The 17,227-nt window shown below is 33.3% G+C and overlaps 1 protein-coding gene across 1 annotated transcript in view; it reads left to right on the top strand.

Moving 5' to 3' along the window:
• LOC133200551 (uncharacterized) overlaps positions 1-16,983 on the top strand; it is a 45,934-nt gene extending 28,951 nt beyond the window's left edge. The window contains exons 7-11 of the mRNA XM_061336334.1: positions 11,039-11,311; positions 13,313-13,540; positions 13,690-13,853; positions 15,075-16,287; positions 16,765-16,983. Of these exons, the coding sequence (XP_061192318.1) occupies positions 11,039-11,311; positions 13,313-13,540; positions 13,690-13,853; positions 15,075-16,287; positions 16,765-16,772 (1,886 nt within the window). The 3' untranslated portion in view covers positions 16,773-16,983. The remainder of the gene's footprint in view (positions 1-11,038; positions 11,312-13,312; positions 13,541-13,689; positions 13,854-15,074; positions 16,288-16,764) is intronic.
• The last annotated feature ends 244 nt before the right edge of the window (positions 16,984-17,227 follow it).

Here is a 17,227-nt window from a genome sequence, read left to right as displayed (position 1 = left end):
AGATATTAATAGCCATTCTCTGTAACCACTTAAACTTTTGTGGCACGCATAGTCACAGATTTTTTTCAAATTTGGCTAGAATTTACCACCTCATAAACTACTCCAAAAAATATTGTTAGATCATATGAATGTTGAGTAGTTACCATGGAAACGGAGTCTAAAGTTGATTTTTTCTGAAAAAATGCAATTTTTGGGAATGTCAATCAATGAAATGCGGCTACTTCAATTCATGTTACTCACAGAAATGAAAAGTATGACATCCGATTTTAAAAGGCATTTAAAAACATTGTTGGTATTCAGTCTATAAATATAAGAAATCTATGATTAAAATAGCAGACATTCATTTAAAAATTGAATTATCTCCCTTTGATAATTGTGAGCTCTTTAGTGCGAGAGATAAAAAAATCATTGGACAAAACTGACTGGAAGTTGTTTACATTATCAACATGTATCCTGGATTTCAAGTAAAATCAAGTGGTTTTTTGTTTATTTAATGTGCATACAAATTTTAACCTCTTTGTTTATTTCTTGCATGCAAAAGAATAACTTTGATGAGTGAACAGTGGTGAAATGTAAAAGACCACATGGTACAGGAAATAAGCTCTGATTCATTCATGATATTGAAGCCTAAGCCTCAAGGTCTTAGGAGTTTTAAAATGGAGATAAAAGATAAACTTGAGATATCAGAATTATATTGAATTGGTTGTAAGAAGAGGTACAGTGTCTCAGTCAGAGTGATATATTATAATGAATACAGCCTTTGAAAGTCAGTGCCTTTTTAAAACAAATGTGGAAAAAAAACTGAATTATAATGTGAGAGAACTAGGCTATTGATTTTACCTAAATAATTAAAGTCAAGCTACATTTACATGTTTGTACAGAACTGGAAGTTGAAGTTTGTATTGAATGATGTATGTAAGTTGATGTCTGTCATAAAAGGGATGGCCATTTGATGCGAGGGGGGGGGGGTTACAGATTTTAGAAACTAAAGTCCGTTCTTGAAAATGTTGAAAATAAATAATCTGTCTTCAACTGGCAGGAAAATAAATAATCCATCTTTGATAAGTGCTACAACCTCCAACCCAAAGGCACTCGTTTCGGTAATAATTTTTTAACCCATATTATAATAAGTATTATTATTATACTATGCATAATGGGTTAAAAACCCCCACCCCACCCCCCACGAAATAAAGTTTGGGCGTTTTCCCTTGGGGCGGGATGGATTGTTTATTTTATTTTCAGACTTTTTTCAGTGAAGCAAAAAATACATAATCTGTCCTGGATCATATTGGAAATAAATAATCTGTCCTTCAATTCCATGAAAATAAATAATCTGACTCGGAAAAAATTTGCCCCCCCCCCCTTCTGAATCAAATGGTCTTCCCTTAACCAATAGTCAACGCAGTCATATTATGCAGTTTTAAACAGAATTTATGTCATTCGTAATTTACAATTTTTATATGATGTGTGTTTTCACTTGATAGGATTTGCTACATTTAAAATATAAACTGATACTCTTTACACCCTCATCCTAAAATTAAAGAATGTAAAAGTATATTTTATCTCTATTTAAAGGCTACATGTAGAAAACAACCCTGTTTTAGTGAGGGATGTAACAGAAAACTCAATCTTTTTAATACTACCTTTTTTTTTGCCTTTATCTGTATCTGATTCAGAAAAAAAGAGAGAAAAGTTATCTGTGTATATTTCAGATTTGAACTTTTTATTTAATGACTTTGAAAATATTTACAAAGAAATTGATAATGTTCCTGATCCAAGTATTTTCTTTAAGGGAACGGTCTTTATCCAAAAAAAAAAAAGAATAAAAAAAATTGTTAAGGTCAGTAATGAAAATGTTTTGTTTTGTAATTGATTCCTTTCGACCAGTGAAAATTATACTTTTGATTTTTTTAGGGGGGGGGGGGGGGGGGGGGGAGGGGTGTTTGCATAGAAATACAAATTGTCTGAATCATATTTAGAGTTTTCATTTTTATCAAGTTTATCATTTCTCTAGACTAAGAAAAATGTAGATTGAGCCTTGTAGCAGTAAAATTAATAGTAAATCTGTGTAGCTGAATTTTATTGATAATGAAAACATAAATAAATTTCTGACAAGCCCTCCACCCCCACCCCACCCCTTTCTACCTAAAGAAAAAAAATCATAAAATTAAACACAAAAAATCTATACTCGGGAATGGGGGCGGGTTGGGGTTAATCACTTATGAATGAACCGCTTTCTTTCATATTTATAAATAACGCTTCTTAATGTTTCACAAGGGATCCGTGTTTTTCTTACAAATGACTCTTACCAATTTATGTGGGGTAAGTGCTTTTACATGGTTCCTGGAAGGGATAGAGTAAGTCTTGGTCATTGGTTACTTTATCATGTTCATTTTAAAAAATGAAAACCATAGGAAGAAGGCAGGGACAAATTATTTTCAAGGACTCAAGTTAAATGCTATACTAACAAGCTAATTCAGAGAAGCTGTGTCCCATGCTTAAGGAAAAAAGAGCATGTACGGATCTTGAGGGGTGGAGTCGGAGGATGGTGCGGTTGGGGGGACGGGATACTTTAAGAGTTGCAGGCGGGACCAAAGGGAGTTATGATATAAAATTTCATTGCAAAAGCTTAAAAGCTTCTTGAGATATCGCACGGAAATGAAAATTTTACACACAAACAGAATGTATAAATTTTTGACCTTGACCTTTGACCTTTTGAACTCAAAATCAATAGTGGTCTTCTTCAGGCCATAGGGAGTTTCAGTGTAAAATTTCATTGCAAAAGCTCGCAGTTTTTGAGATATTGCGTGGAAATAAAGTGTTAAAACAGACAGAATTTATGAATTCATGACCTTTACCTTTGACCTTAAAATCAATGGGGGTCTTCCTTAGGCCACAGGGAGTTGTTACATAAACTTTCACTGCAAAGACTCAAAGGCTTCACGAGACATCGTGCAGAAACGAAAGTGTTGCAGAACGACAGACGGATAGACGTCAGACAGACCCAAATAAATATCCCCCACTTTAAGTGAAAGCAGGGGACAAAAAGGCAAATTTTATATACCATTGTGTCCTTGAACTTTGACCTTCTGTCCGTATTTACCAATTCATGTGATGCTAGTTACATGTATTGTCCACCAGAACTGTAATTTTGTTTATTCATAATTATGTTGTTTAAAACACAAGTATTAGTTATGGCATTGAAAAAGTTGTGCTTAGTTTGCTTACTTTTCCATCTAAATCGAGTCATTTTGACCTTGACCTTTGACCTTTTGTTATGAAAATCGATTTTTTTCCTTTGTTATTGCTATTGTGTACTACATGTACAAATTTGGTTTTAATCCATTTTAAAATACTCAGGTATTTATATGGAAACTGATAGTAGATACCTATTGCCCTTGTCTGGAATTCTTAAAAAAAGCATTAGTTTGTAACCATGGTAACATGAAAACAAGATATGAATACCAAGTGGTTCTTTGCAGTTTATATTACAACTATATATGGACTTTCAAACCAATGTATTTATTTTTTCCAATATGTCCGCAAAAATTTATACCAGGCTTTTCAAAAGAGCCTAAAATCTACAATTTTTCCTTAGAAAAATCATACTTAAAAAGGGGGGATATTTTTTCTATGAGGTTAAGTTACTCAAATACTAGACATTATCTAAAGAACTATAAAAATGATGTATTTTGACAAAAAGATAAAGTCATGTAAATATCTTGTTGTATTAAAGACTTTTAATTAGTCAAAAATGGTCATTTTTCATCAAAATTTAGCATTTTTTAGGCCATGAAAAATGTATGTTGGTTGCCATGGTAACCATTGACCATAGCAACCATTTTATTATGAATTTTAGTTTCATACATCATTATAGGAATGTGTGCCAAGTTTCATAAAAATCCAAGACCTAGCGTGCCACACTCCCTATATAAGAGTTTAAATGCTTACAGAGAATGGCTATTAAATTCTTGTCTGGGCTACAACTTTGTAATGGAGAATCATTGGAAGCTTATACATGGTACATAGATTGTTTTTGACCTGAGAATGTGTCGTGACCTTGAGCCTACGTCATTTCGACATGTTCAAGATCACTGGCATAAAGAGTGTAAAATTTATAACAGGTCTATATTTTTTTTTAATTGGGAAATAACAGGTCTATAATTTTTTTTAATTGGGAAACATTACATGTCCATATTCACTGAAAGACTACTAATCGCCAGAAAATGAGTTTTTTTTTAAATGATTCAGAGAAATGAAAATTAGTTGAAATTCATTATTTACGAAAATTTGAATGTTCACTTTAAAAAAATTGCGGCGGAGTATTTTTTTGTGAGCTCGCTCACAGTACCTCCAGTGTGCTTTTGAGTTAGGCTTTCTGCAGATAAGATTTTTTTTAATTCAAGATCAGCAACCCAATCCTTTATTTACACAATTTAACACACAGCATATTCACAAATCGTCTACAGCCGCCGTGTTATGTCTCGCATGATTTCCTGAGACTTGCTCTTGAAATTAAAATTTATATTTAGCTCTTGTATAGATGCTGCCATATGATATCACCTACACATTGATAAATAAATACATCCGAAAGGGAAATAATTCACTTAGAGATTATTTATGCCTAAAATTAGATAATTTCATATTCCTATACATATCGTAGGCGTCGGAAGCAAATTATAAGTTGGGGGGGGGGGGGGGCTTATTGAAAGGGGGGCTAAACCAACCAAAAAAAAAGTTTGGGGACTAAGCCCCAATTCTCAATGCCTATATTATCTATGCAAAAAAAGTTGGGGGCTAAGCCCCCCTAACCCCCCTCCCGGTTCCGACCCTACAAATATTCATGACTACCGTTAGATTTGAAAAAAAAACAACATAAATTCTTGATAAAAGTTTTTTTTAAAGAGAAATGGATCAAATATTAATTTCATGAATAAAGACAATGTTTTGTTAAAATTCATACTGAGCGATATTAATGATTATCTAATTGTACTACAGCCACTTGGGCATCTCCAAAAACATGATGTGTCTTTCCTTGATTTGGCGTGTAATACGCTGTCGTCATTTAATTTTAAACTTCCGGGTATTTTTTTTTATTGAAGCGTCCTTATCAACATTTGCAGAATGTCGCAAGCTTTAGTTTTTATACCCCACGCAAATAGTTGCGGGGGGGGGGGGGTATAATGTTTTTGACCCGTCCGTCAGTCAGACAGTACGTCAGTCCTGTTTTTTTTGTCAGCGCAACTCCTCCTAAACCGCTGCACAGAATTTCGTCAAACTTTGCAGATATTTAGGACACAATGTGTAGATGTGCATATTACCAGGAAATTCCGATTCCTTTATTTTTCTGTGAATTTCGGCACTTTTCAACTTAGATTTTTGGCCATATCTTGAATATAGAGATGAACAGTTTGTCAGCGCAACTCCTTTTAAACCGCTGCACAGAATTTCGTCAACTTTTGCAGATATTTAGGACACAATGTGTAGATGTGCATATTACCAGGAAATTCCGATTCCTTTATTTTTCTGGGAATTTCGGCACTTTTCAACTTAGATTTTTGGCCATATCTTGAATATAGAGATGAACAGTTTGTCAGCGCAACTCCTTTTAAACCGCTGCACAGAATATTGCCAAACTTTGTAGATATTTAGGACACAGTGTGTAGATGTGCATATTACCAGGAAATTCCGATTCCATTATTTTTGCCCTACGAGTTTTGTCTATTATTGAAGAAACTTTCCAGCTAGGTAATAAGGAAATCAACACTGGAATCAGCCTTTGTAATGACATTTTATGTGAAATATTTTATGACCTTAAAAGACCCCTATTGATTTTGAGATCAAAATATTAATGATTTAACACACACACACAAAATCTTGAATCTTGGATAGTTCTCACCCCATCCCCCACCCCTCAAATTGGTACTTTGCCTTAAATAATTTCATAAGTACAGTATATAAACAAATTCATATGACTACATCATAATTTTGTTTCCATCAATTATTTAAACGTGTAAGTTGTCATGTGTTGGACATGGACTTACACTCATTAACAAATTGAAATCACTGAGGAATTTAAATAACAGTTTGTCAGCATAACTCCTGCACTGAATTTCCTGAAACTTTGTAGGTATTTCAGACATAATGTATAGATTTGTATATTACCAAAAAAAAATTTTTTCCATTATTTATGTAGAAACTTTAGCCCAATTAAATTTGTAACATAGAAAGATTTAAATGTCCTTATATGCAAGAAGTTTTATGTGATGATTTTTTGCAAGAAATGCCCCTTTTTGAATTATACTGTGTATTTAAAATGCACTGTGCTATTCAGTACATGTTGCATTGTCGAGTTTTGGGGGAGCGTGGGGTATGTGAGCTTGCTCACTTTTTCTTTCATTGTTATATCTATGAGTGTATATTGCATAGCAAAAACATGGTCGCAAGCCTTATCAGCAGTAAATTATCATATTATTTGCATGTTAAAAAATATAATAAAAAGAATGAGTTTAAAAACGATGTTTTGTCGCAAAGAGATTGGGGGGGGGGGGGGAGTTAGGTTGGCTCAAATCCAATTTTCTTTACCAAAAAAAAATGCTGAAAATGAAAAAAGTTAAACAGAAAAATGAAATGACAGAAAGTAGAGAATCGCTAAAAACATAAAAGGTGGAGGGGGAAGACACCCCCTTTCCCCTTTTACATTTAAAAGTTACATGACCCCCCCCCCCTTTTCCCGATACCATACACAGAAAAATAATTTTTATCATTATATAAGCAAACTTGCATTCATTTAAATAAAATTTGATTTTATACCGCTTCATATCAGGAAAAAATTATTTTTAAAAATCCTATTGATTTTGTATATAATGTAATCATGTAATCACTATGATTTTTTAATGGAATGAACAGCTCTCAAAGAAGATGCGTGAATTAAAAAGGCGAGCGAAATGCCTATAGTGCGACAAACATGAAGGTGAAAAATCAATTATAACAAGATTTTCTTTGATATTTCATCTAAAATTAAAGTATACTTCATGAAAAATCTCCACAATTTGCAAATATCTCACAAAGATTGAAATTATTTGCCTATGAAATAGCATACACACACACTAAAAGGGCAAAAAAGATCATTTTCTTATACCATAACCCAATTTTTCGATTAGAGTGGGCCTTCGCTCCATAATTTTGAAAATTTATCCTCAAAGTTTTGCGTAAAAATATACATTTTTTTGGTTAACAAAAAGATGGAGCAAAGACCCAATATACCTTAAAAATACACCTTTATGACACAACATTCACATCTTTTCGAGAAATACTTGAAGTCCATTTAGTCCAGGGTCATATCACAAACATGATTTAAATACCACTATTCATCAGGAGCTGTGTAGCGCAGTGGTGTATAGTGTGTTAGTCTCAAAGAAGGATGATACTCGGGATTTTTATTGCTAGGGTTAGAACCATGAATATCACATTATTTTTTTTTAATAACAGAATATTTTTTTTTTCGAGAAAATTTTCCTTAGAAAAGTTTTGTTTTCATAATTTCATAAATTTCGACAATGAGAACTTAACTCTAAAAACAAAATTCACAAAATGGATATGATTTTTATATATATGAAACCATAGGCATTCTGCACGCCTTGTTCACCAATCTCCTCTAATAAAATTTTATTATTTTTTTTTTACTCTTTTGTGTTAAATAATTACCATTTTATAAATAATTCACTTTGAAAAAATATTGTGGAGTGAAAATTGTAGCAGGCAGAAAACGGGTTAAGAGAGGGACTATCAGGGAAAAATCTTTATATAAATTAATTTCTTTCAAGAAAAGCAGCGTTATGATTATTCATTTTATTAGTGCACTGGAAATAGATTTGGAAGTAAACAGTTTTTTTTTTCTAGCCTCAAGTAACCTAGATTTAAAATCCATCAAGTCATAGACTCTCACTGTTCCAAACGGGTTCAAAGTTTTACGTTGGAAAACTTATGAAAAAAAAACAACTTTAAAACATCATTTTCAAGAGAAACAATGTCTTAATTTGCAGTAGTCTTCAGGTAGTGCAGATTCAGCTTGGTTTCATTCCTGGCCCGGGGGTAGGTGATAAACATTATTCATAGGAATATGAGCATACATGTACAGGTATCTATAAAAAATAAGGTCTTCTTGCATCATGATTAGTAATATTAATGTGCAAACAACAATGCAGTGCAGATTCATATTTGTTCAAATCATTACCGGATTAAAATAAGTACATTGTGTTCAAATTCATAAATGAGAATAATCATGAATATAAGAAAAAAAATCTTTTAGCAGTAGCAGACCAAACTAAGTTGTATTCACATGCAAACCCAATTTTTTTATTCTTTATTTTTATTCTTCTTTTTAGGTCACCTGAATCACTCAGGTGACCTATTGCTATCTGTTTTCGTCCGTCGGCGTCCGTCGTGCATCGTCTGTCGGTCGTAAACTTTTGAACATTTTCAGCTTCTTCTCTTGAACCACTGAACCAATTTCAACTAAATTTGTCATATAGCATCTATGGGCGAAGGGAAACAAAAATTGTGAATTTCATGGTCCCTGCCCCCTGGGGCCTGAGGGCTGGGGCTAAAACCACCAAAATTAATGCAGTCTTTAAAAATCTTCTTCTTTACTCCTGGACATCAAGCAGTCAAACTGTTGGCATGATTGTAATAAGCATTGAGCCCTCTACCAAAATTGTGAAATTCATGGCCCCAGCAGGGTCAGGGGTTCTGGTGCTAGGGTGGGGCTATATAGATCATATAGTGAAAGTGCATTATTCCTTTGAAAATCTTTTTCTCTGCTCCTGGGTATTAAATAAAGTAACTAAGTACATAGTTATGAAGAGCAAGAGTGCCTCTTCGAAAATTGTGAATTTCATGACCCCAGGGTCAGGGGTTCTGGTGTTAGGGCGGGGCTCTATTGATTATATAGTGAAAATGCATTTATTCATTGAAAATCTTCTTCTTTGCTCCTGGGTATTAAATAAAGTAGCTAAGTACATAGTTATGATGAGCAAGAGTGCCTCTTCCAGAAATGTGAATTTCATGGCCCCTGGGTCAGGGGTTCTGGTGTTAGGGTGGGGCTCTATTGATTGTATAGTGAAAATGCATTTTAAAATTCTCTGAAAATCTTCTTCTCTGCTCCTGGGTATTAAATAAAGTAACTAAGAACATAGTTATGATGAGCAAGAGTGCCTCTTTCAAAATTGTGAATTTCATGGCCCCTGGGTCAGATGTTCTGGTGTTAGGATGGGGCTCTATTGATTATATAGAGAAAATGCATTAAATCATTGAAAATCTTCTTCTCTGCTCCTGGGTATTAAATAAAGTAACTAAGTACATAGTTATGATGAGCAGGAGTGCCTCTTCCAAAATTGTAAATTTCATGGCCCCTGGGTCAGGTGTTCTGGTGTTAGGGTGGGGCTCTATTGACTATATAGTGAAAATGCATTAATTCTTTGAAAATCTTCTCTGTTCCTGGGTATTGAATATATAAACTAAGAACATATTTATGATGGGCATGACTGCCTTTTCAGAAATTGTGAATTTTATGGCCCCTGGGTCAGGGGTTCTGGTGTTAGGGTGGGGCCTATTGATTATATAGTAAAATTGCATTAATTCTTTGAAAATCTTCTTTTCTGCTCCTGGATATTAAATAAACTAAGTTCATAGTTATGATGGGCATGGTTGCCGCTTCCAAAATTGTGAATTTCCTGGCCCCAGGGTCAGGGGTTCTGGTGTTGGGCGGGGCTCTATTGATTATATAGGGAAAATGCATAATTTCTTTCCAAATCTTCTTCTCTGCTCCTGGGTATTATTCAAACAAAGGAAGTGCATGGTTATGATAAGGAAGAATACCTCTTCCAAAATTGTGAAATTCATGGCCACTGGGTCAGAGGTTCTGGTGAAGAGGGGGGGGGAGGGGGGGACTCTAATTGATTATATAGTGAAAATGCATAATTTCTTTCAAAATATTTTTTCTACTACTGCTTATAAAGCAAAGAAACAAGTGTATAGTCATGATGAGCAAGGGTGCTTCTTCCAGAATTGTGAGTTTATGGCCCGTGGGTCAGATGTTCTGGTGTAAGGGTGGGGCTTTATTTATTTAATAATATAGTGAAAATGCATTTCTTTGAAAATCTTCTTGCTTCTGGGCATATTCGAGGCAAACAGAGTAAAAGTTTTAATATGCAAAGGTATTTTTACCAGAATTTCGAACACCTGGACCATTTAGTCAAGTGTTCTGGTCCTGGCCAGGGCTCTATTAACTTGTATTCTGTTGAGCAAAGTTATTCCCCTTTGCCATTCACCTTTCATAATTAATCACTGTTAACAATGTATTTGAAAGGTTAATAGAATTAAAGAATTATGCAAGAATATTTATTGTATAATACAAAAAGTACTTTCATAGTTTTAATGATAAGGTAGACTTGGAAATAATAGATGAATAAAAACAAGACAAAAATAACTTATCTTTTTCAATGTTCTTCAAAGGCCAAGAGAGGCCAATGTGAGAAGTAATAATATGGGGTTAAAAATAGACATTTTGTTAATAGTCTGCATGGTAATAGTGATAAATGGGGGACAGATAGATGCTAGACCAATTATTTTGTTGATGCTAATCATACTATTTTTCTTGCTTTTGGGCAACAAAGCTTCATTTATCAGTTTATGGATCCTCTTAATTGTTGTATTGTACTCAGGTGACCGTTAAGGCCCTTGGGCCTCTTGTTATTTTTCCCCTTAATTATTAAAGCATCCTTATGTTTTGCGGAGTCAGAACCGTTTAAGACATGACCCTTTGGGGCTATAGTGATTATGGGTTCATTTTTACCCAAGAATATGGGGGATTTTTTTTCCTGAAAAGCAGGGTAAATTTAATTTATTGAGCATTGTGGATCATTTGCCCTTTTCTAGTTTTGCATTTTGGGTAAAAGCCTTTGTTATATCTAGAATGTATTATGATTATTGAAAATGTTCGTCTTTATCATAAAAGTTTTATTGTTATAATTATTAGTGAACATACCAGAAGAAGTGTTAAAATGGGATTTAGAAGAAAGAAAACGATTTGTTGACAAAATAAATCAAGGCAGTGTCCCCATGTATCGTGCGAGATGTCTCCTAGTTGGTTGTACGGGGGCAGGAAAGACAACTGTACTACGTAATCTGAAGAGAAAGAAAGGAAAGGAAGAAACCAAACAACCAACAGAAACAACTATAGGACTGGACGTTCACCAGGACCTGTTTCTTATTGGACAATCTGAGGATGACAGTGGCAGCACTCTGTTCGGTTTGTCTGTTAAATTTTCATTGCATATTACATATATTTATTAATTTTTTAGAGAAAGAGAGAGGAAGAGGAGGAAAGGGTGGAAACATTTATTAAGAGAGAGAGAGAGAGAGAGCTACTAATCTATCCAACTAAAAAGTATTTTTGAGCGCCTTTTGTGCAGTGCAAAACTTCAAATATTTTAAGTAAATCATGCAATCCGTCGTGTTATTACGAAAACATGTCTTAGAAACCGCGCATTATATTTGTTTGTTCTCTCTCTCCAAACTTCAATTAGTAGACATTTTTAAGTTTCATTTACAACATTTTTGCTGAAAATTTATAGTGTAAATCTTTATAAAAAGTAATTACCTAGTTTAAATCTCATTGTTGAAGCTTAGAAAAAATCTTCAAAAGAAAGGTCCTGCTCACATTTGCAAGAGTGTTGTTGCTTATCTGTTTTCGCCTATCGTTGTTATCAATCACATTCGATTGAAAATCTTGAACATTTTTTTTCTTTTCCTAAAGAATTGCTGAAACTTTCATGATCAACTTTCAGCTATTTTTTTTGGTATAGAGAATTTATGGATACAGGGGTACCAAAATTGAATAACATTATATCTGTATCCCCTGGGAATATAGAGATGTAATACAACCATCAACAAGATGTGTTTGTGAAACACTAATGCCTCCGTATGGCAACTTATAGCAAAGGTAAAACTTTCTCAAATGCAAATCAAATATGTTGGTACACAAAGTAATTAATGTCTTGTCTCGAGGAATAAACCTGTGAAATATGAAAGCCCTAGCAGCAACCATTGAATAGATATGGAAAAGATTAAAGTTTTTTTTTCAAAAGTATGTCAAACATCAAGGTCAAGGTCAAATGGTCAAAATAAATTGTGCCTTAATTGAAAGGCCTTCTCCCAAGAAAAACACAGGTGAAATATGAAAGCCAAAGCAACAATCTTTCAAAAGTTATGACCAAGTTAAAGTTTTCCAAAAGTAGGTAAAACTCCAAGGTCAAGGTCAAAGGGTCAAAGTTGTTGGTATCTAAAGTAAGGTCTCCTCACAAGGATTACATATGTGAAGTACGAAAGCCCTAGCACCAGCCGTTTAAAGGTTATGGCAAAGGTTAAAGTTTTCCAAAAGTAGGTCAAACTACAAGATCAAGGTCAAAGAGTCTAAGGTGTTGGTATCCAAAGGAAGGTCTTTTCGCAAGGATTACACTTGTGAAGTATGAACGCCCTAGCAACAATTGTTCAAAAGTTATGGCAAGGTTAAAGTTTGGTAAAGTTTTGCAAAACTAGGTCAAACTCCAGGGTCAAATTTAATTTTGGTGGTATCCAAAGGAAGGTCTTGTCACAAGGATTTCATATGTAAAGTATGAAAGCCCCAGCTCCAACTGTTCAAAAGTTATGGCCAAGGTCCAAATTTGGTAAAATTTTGCAAAACTGGGTGAAGCTCCAAGGTCAAGGGCAAAAGGTCAAATATGGTGGTATCCAAAGAAAGGTCTCGTCACAAGCACATGTGAAATATAAAAAACCATAGCTCTAACCAATCAAAACTAATAGGCAAGGTTAAAGTTTTTGCGGAAAAACAGACAGACAGACAGACTGACGGACAGGTCAAAAACTATATACCCCGAATCTTCGATACGGGGCATAAAAATACTGGTTAACTCGTTCGTTCCATCTATAGCAATAGCGACAGACTTTGTGCAACCAATTCATTGTTTTCTGGCAGAAAGCACTTTTACAAGAGCGAGGAACAAATTCTTGAAAGTTTCAAAAACACAACTAGACTTGGTTACAAGCAACTCTGAATTTTCATTAAGCTTTTCCGAGCCAACTGCAAGAATATAAGAGGAAAAAATTATAGATGTAGCAATAACGATATGTTTAGAACGTCTTTGTTACGGGGTGACATAAAATAACGTGCAGTGATAAAATGTACAAGTATATCATCATCAACATCATCAAAGTTTATGTACATTAAAAGAATTTATACATAATTTTTTAGACTATGAAGGAAATGCATCTCCGATTAGTGAAAATGACAGCAAAGAATTACTAAGTGTGATGGACTTTGCAGGACAAGTGGCATATTATGCTTGTCATCAGGTCTACTTATCACGCAGAGCAATATACCTATTAGTCGTAGACATGACCCAGGATCTAACAACTAAACTACAACAAGATGACAGAAACTGTGTTCTCGGCACTCTTTTCGAAGACTGGACTGCACTAGGTGACTGTTTTAGCTTTCTAACGTCTTTTATTTTCATTTATCATACTTCTTTACATCAATAGAAATAAATCGTAATGTTGATTATTATTTCAGAATTATGTGCTTATACTAAAATAATATTTATTTTTTAACTCCACTTCATTATTTAGATTATTTCACATTCTGGCTACAGACTATTCGAACATATGGTCAGGAAGATGGGGGCAAACGTTATAACACGAAATCTTACGACCCAGAAAGTAGTGAACGCGAGAAAATTTTGACGCCTATCATTGTACTAGCAACGCACAGAGATTCGTACAAATATTCAAAGGTATTTTTATATATCTGATAAAAAGATAACTGGAACTATTTTATTTTGAGTAAAGGTGATGGCGAAGGAATTTAAATATATATTTTATCCAAACACAGTTGTAATGTAAATAGCTCATCAATCCATATCATATGATGCCAAGATCTGTACAGTAAATCTCGTTTTGTACAAACCCACCTGGATATAGCAAATGGACCGATAAAGCGAAGTTTGGAACCCCTGCAAAATTCAAAACAAATTCTTGCAAAATTTAGTTTCATAACTTAATCGATTCTAAGAATTAAAGAATATAATTATTTAATTTTGAATCATGTAGAGGTTAAAATTAATAATTTAAAAAAAAAAAATCATTTTATAGCAATTTCTTAAAGATTTTAAAATTCCAAATATTTTCTTTGTTTTATAAGCTCTTATATTTGAAAATTTATTCATCAGGATTGTAACAGCTACATTTAACCAAATCTAAAAATTGTTTAGATTAATTAGGTTTTTTTCATGATATGTTGAATCTACACAAATTACACAATAACGATCGTGGTAACTATTTCGAGTATGTGCATTTATAGGAAACCATTCAAAAAGTTCGTTCTGACGAAAAAAAGGACCAATGTTTTAAGTATTCCTTGTAAATGTAGATTCAAGTGTGAACATTTCATGGTCTTATGTTGTCTTATGATTTCACAAGAAGGGGCTATACTTATACATTAGAACAACATTCGTTATAACGTTATTCTCCAGAACAGAATGACAAATTATATTCATGTTGCCTTTAATTATAACCCCACCAATGATATGAGGCCTATAAAGGTGATCATCATTTTATGGTGGAATATAGAGGGGGTACCTGTTCAATATCTTTAAAAATGATAGGACAATAACTAATTATTTGTAATATTCAAATAGTCCTATACATGTGCGTATTGTAGGTTTAAATTTTCATTAATTCTATGTCAAGTTAGTGCAAAATTATCAAAGATCCATGTTCTTGTATGGATGTAAAATCTATACTTTTATTCAGGAAAACAATGCTATAATAAAAAGGTAGAATTGTAAAGATCATGGACTTCTAGTTGAGGACTTGAAGGGAGAGGGCTATATGTATCTAGATAATTATTTGCTTTGCAGCTATATACGTCTTATGAAAGGGCCTCAGTCCTTTAAGAAAATATTCCCATATATCTATAAATATGTTGAAAAAACTAATTGATTTAACATGTTCAGGCCTACGAAGAGGATACATCTGCATATGGAAGTTTTTACGTCAAGCTACGGAAACAAATTCCAGAAAATATTAAAAACCTTGTTTGTAAGCACTTTGAACTGGAACTTCCTCCACAAAAAAGATCAAAAGAAGAGCTTCGAGAACTTGAAAAAGTTAGACGCTACATTGCAAAAACAACAAAATCACTTTCGCACTGGGGCGAAAAAGTACCGAAACAGTGGTCTGACTTCGAAGAAATTATTCGAGAAAAACAAGGATTAAAAATATCATCTCGGGAGGAGCTAAAGAAATTTTCAGAATACTTTTTGGAAGACGACTTTAATGATATGCTGAAATTCTATCATGAAATTGGAATGATTCTGTATTTTCCGGATTTAGGACCTGATGTCATTCTGGACATTCAGTGGTTTGTTGATGCATTTAAATACATTATAACTGATCGGAAGCATGTATCGATAGAAATGGCTACCGACGAATATTGGGATAAATATTTTGATGGTGGTGTGATAACAGAATCATTGATGCTCAAGATATGGGAGGAGAAGATTGGCAGGGATTCCCTTTATGACAGATACCTGAATAGGATTACACCTTTCATGGAGAAACTTGGAATTCTTGCGAAAATGGATATGAAATACACACAACAAAATCAATGCTACTATGTCCCAAGCATGAACAAGAGGCATTTAGAAAAAGGGGAAAACTGGACCGAATGGGAAAAAACACCAATTATATCATTCTATTTCAAAACGTATTTACCCCACTTCTTCTTCTTTCGCCTAGTAGTTGCATGTTTTGCATTTTGGGATGCCAAAGAAGACAATTTGTACAAAAATTTAGCATTATTCAAAGGGACTGAAAAAGACGAGTACCACACTGTTGTTATTGCAGTCAATAAAACGTCAATTCAACTGCAGGTACTTACTCCAGGAAATGACATACCACTATGTAAGGAAAGAACAAGAGAAATCCGTTTACAGATAGAAAAGAAAATAGCAGAGCTAACAAAAACATTTCATGGAAATGTAGAATATGAGATCGGCTTCCCTTGTCCATGTGAACCTTTTTTCATTACACAGGAAGATGAAAAACGTTTTATTTCTGAAAGGGAGCTTCAAGAAATTTCTACAGAAAATCCACCATGTCCTAGGTGCGACGTTTTTTCCAAAAAAAGAATAAAAGTAAAAGAACTTTTGGAGATTTGGGGGAAAAGTAAGTCGAAAATATCATTTAGCAAGTGGAATTTACAATTTATTTTTAAATTTTGAGAAAAAAATGTGAATATGATTCAACAAATTCGACAAAATAAAAAGGAGACATGCAAATCAATAAAACAAAACAAACAAAGAAATATTTAAAATATTTAAAAATTAACTTTCGAAAAAGGTTTCCTGTTGAAGCGTTTTGTGGTTTGAAATAATAAAGATCACAATAAAATAAAACCGAAATCTATGCATAATGAACAACATTTACACCCTTTATAAATGGTTATTTTTACCTATTTTGAAAACCAAATGAAGTGATCAATAACATTTTTTCAACATTCCAATTTTTTTGAATGTTAAAAAATGATTAACAGCAACAACTATGCTTCTTTTAAAACTTTAAGATTAAAAAATCCATTTAGTACAGGTGGTGTAGGTTTGTATGTTTGTATTGTCTGAATATGATTATTTACGTTTATTTCAGAGGCTTAAGAAGGACTGTCAATTCCAAGAACATGGATGATTGGATGTTACATACATTTCCGTCTCGGAGCAGAATTTGTTTCCATAATTCAAAAATGTATCAATGATCATAGCTGAAAAAATAATTCATGTAAGGAGTTGATATCGAACATCATATATCGATCTTCTTAGAAATGTTTTAAATCACTGCTTTTGTAATGCACTTGTCTTTATTTCAATATCAAAGTTTGACTTAATATTTTGTTTTGGATATCATATTTATTAAACAAAAAATTACAATTGTATATGTAGAAGTTATAGAGAATCCCTGACATTTTAACAAGCCTCTATATGCATTAAAATTTGAAAACATAAAAATTTGAGACTGAGGTGTATTCATGCATGTATACGTATATAAAATATAAATCTTTGGATCCATGTATTGAATTGTAAGATCGTGTGACATTATATATATATATTTCATT

The sequence above is a fragment of the Saccostrea echinata genome, unplaced genomic scaffold (assembly GCF_033153115.1).
Source record: "Saccostrea echinata isolate AGI-Se365-2 ecotype Australia unplaced genomic scaffold, CSIRO_AGI_Sech_v1 ptg000040l, whole genome shotgun sequence".
Taxonomy (NCBI): Eukaryota; Metazoa; Mollusca; class Bivalvia; order Ostreida; family Ostreidae; genus Saccostrea; species Saccostrea echinata.
This window is presented reverse-complemented; position numbering and strand designations above follow the sequence as displayed.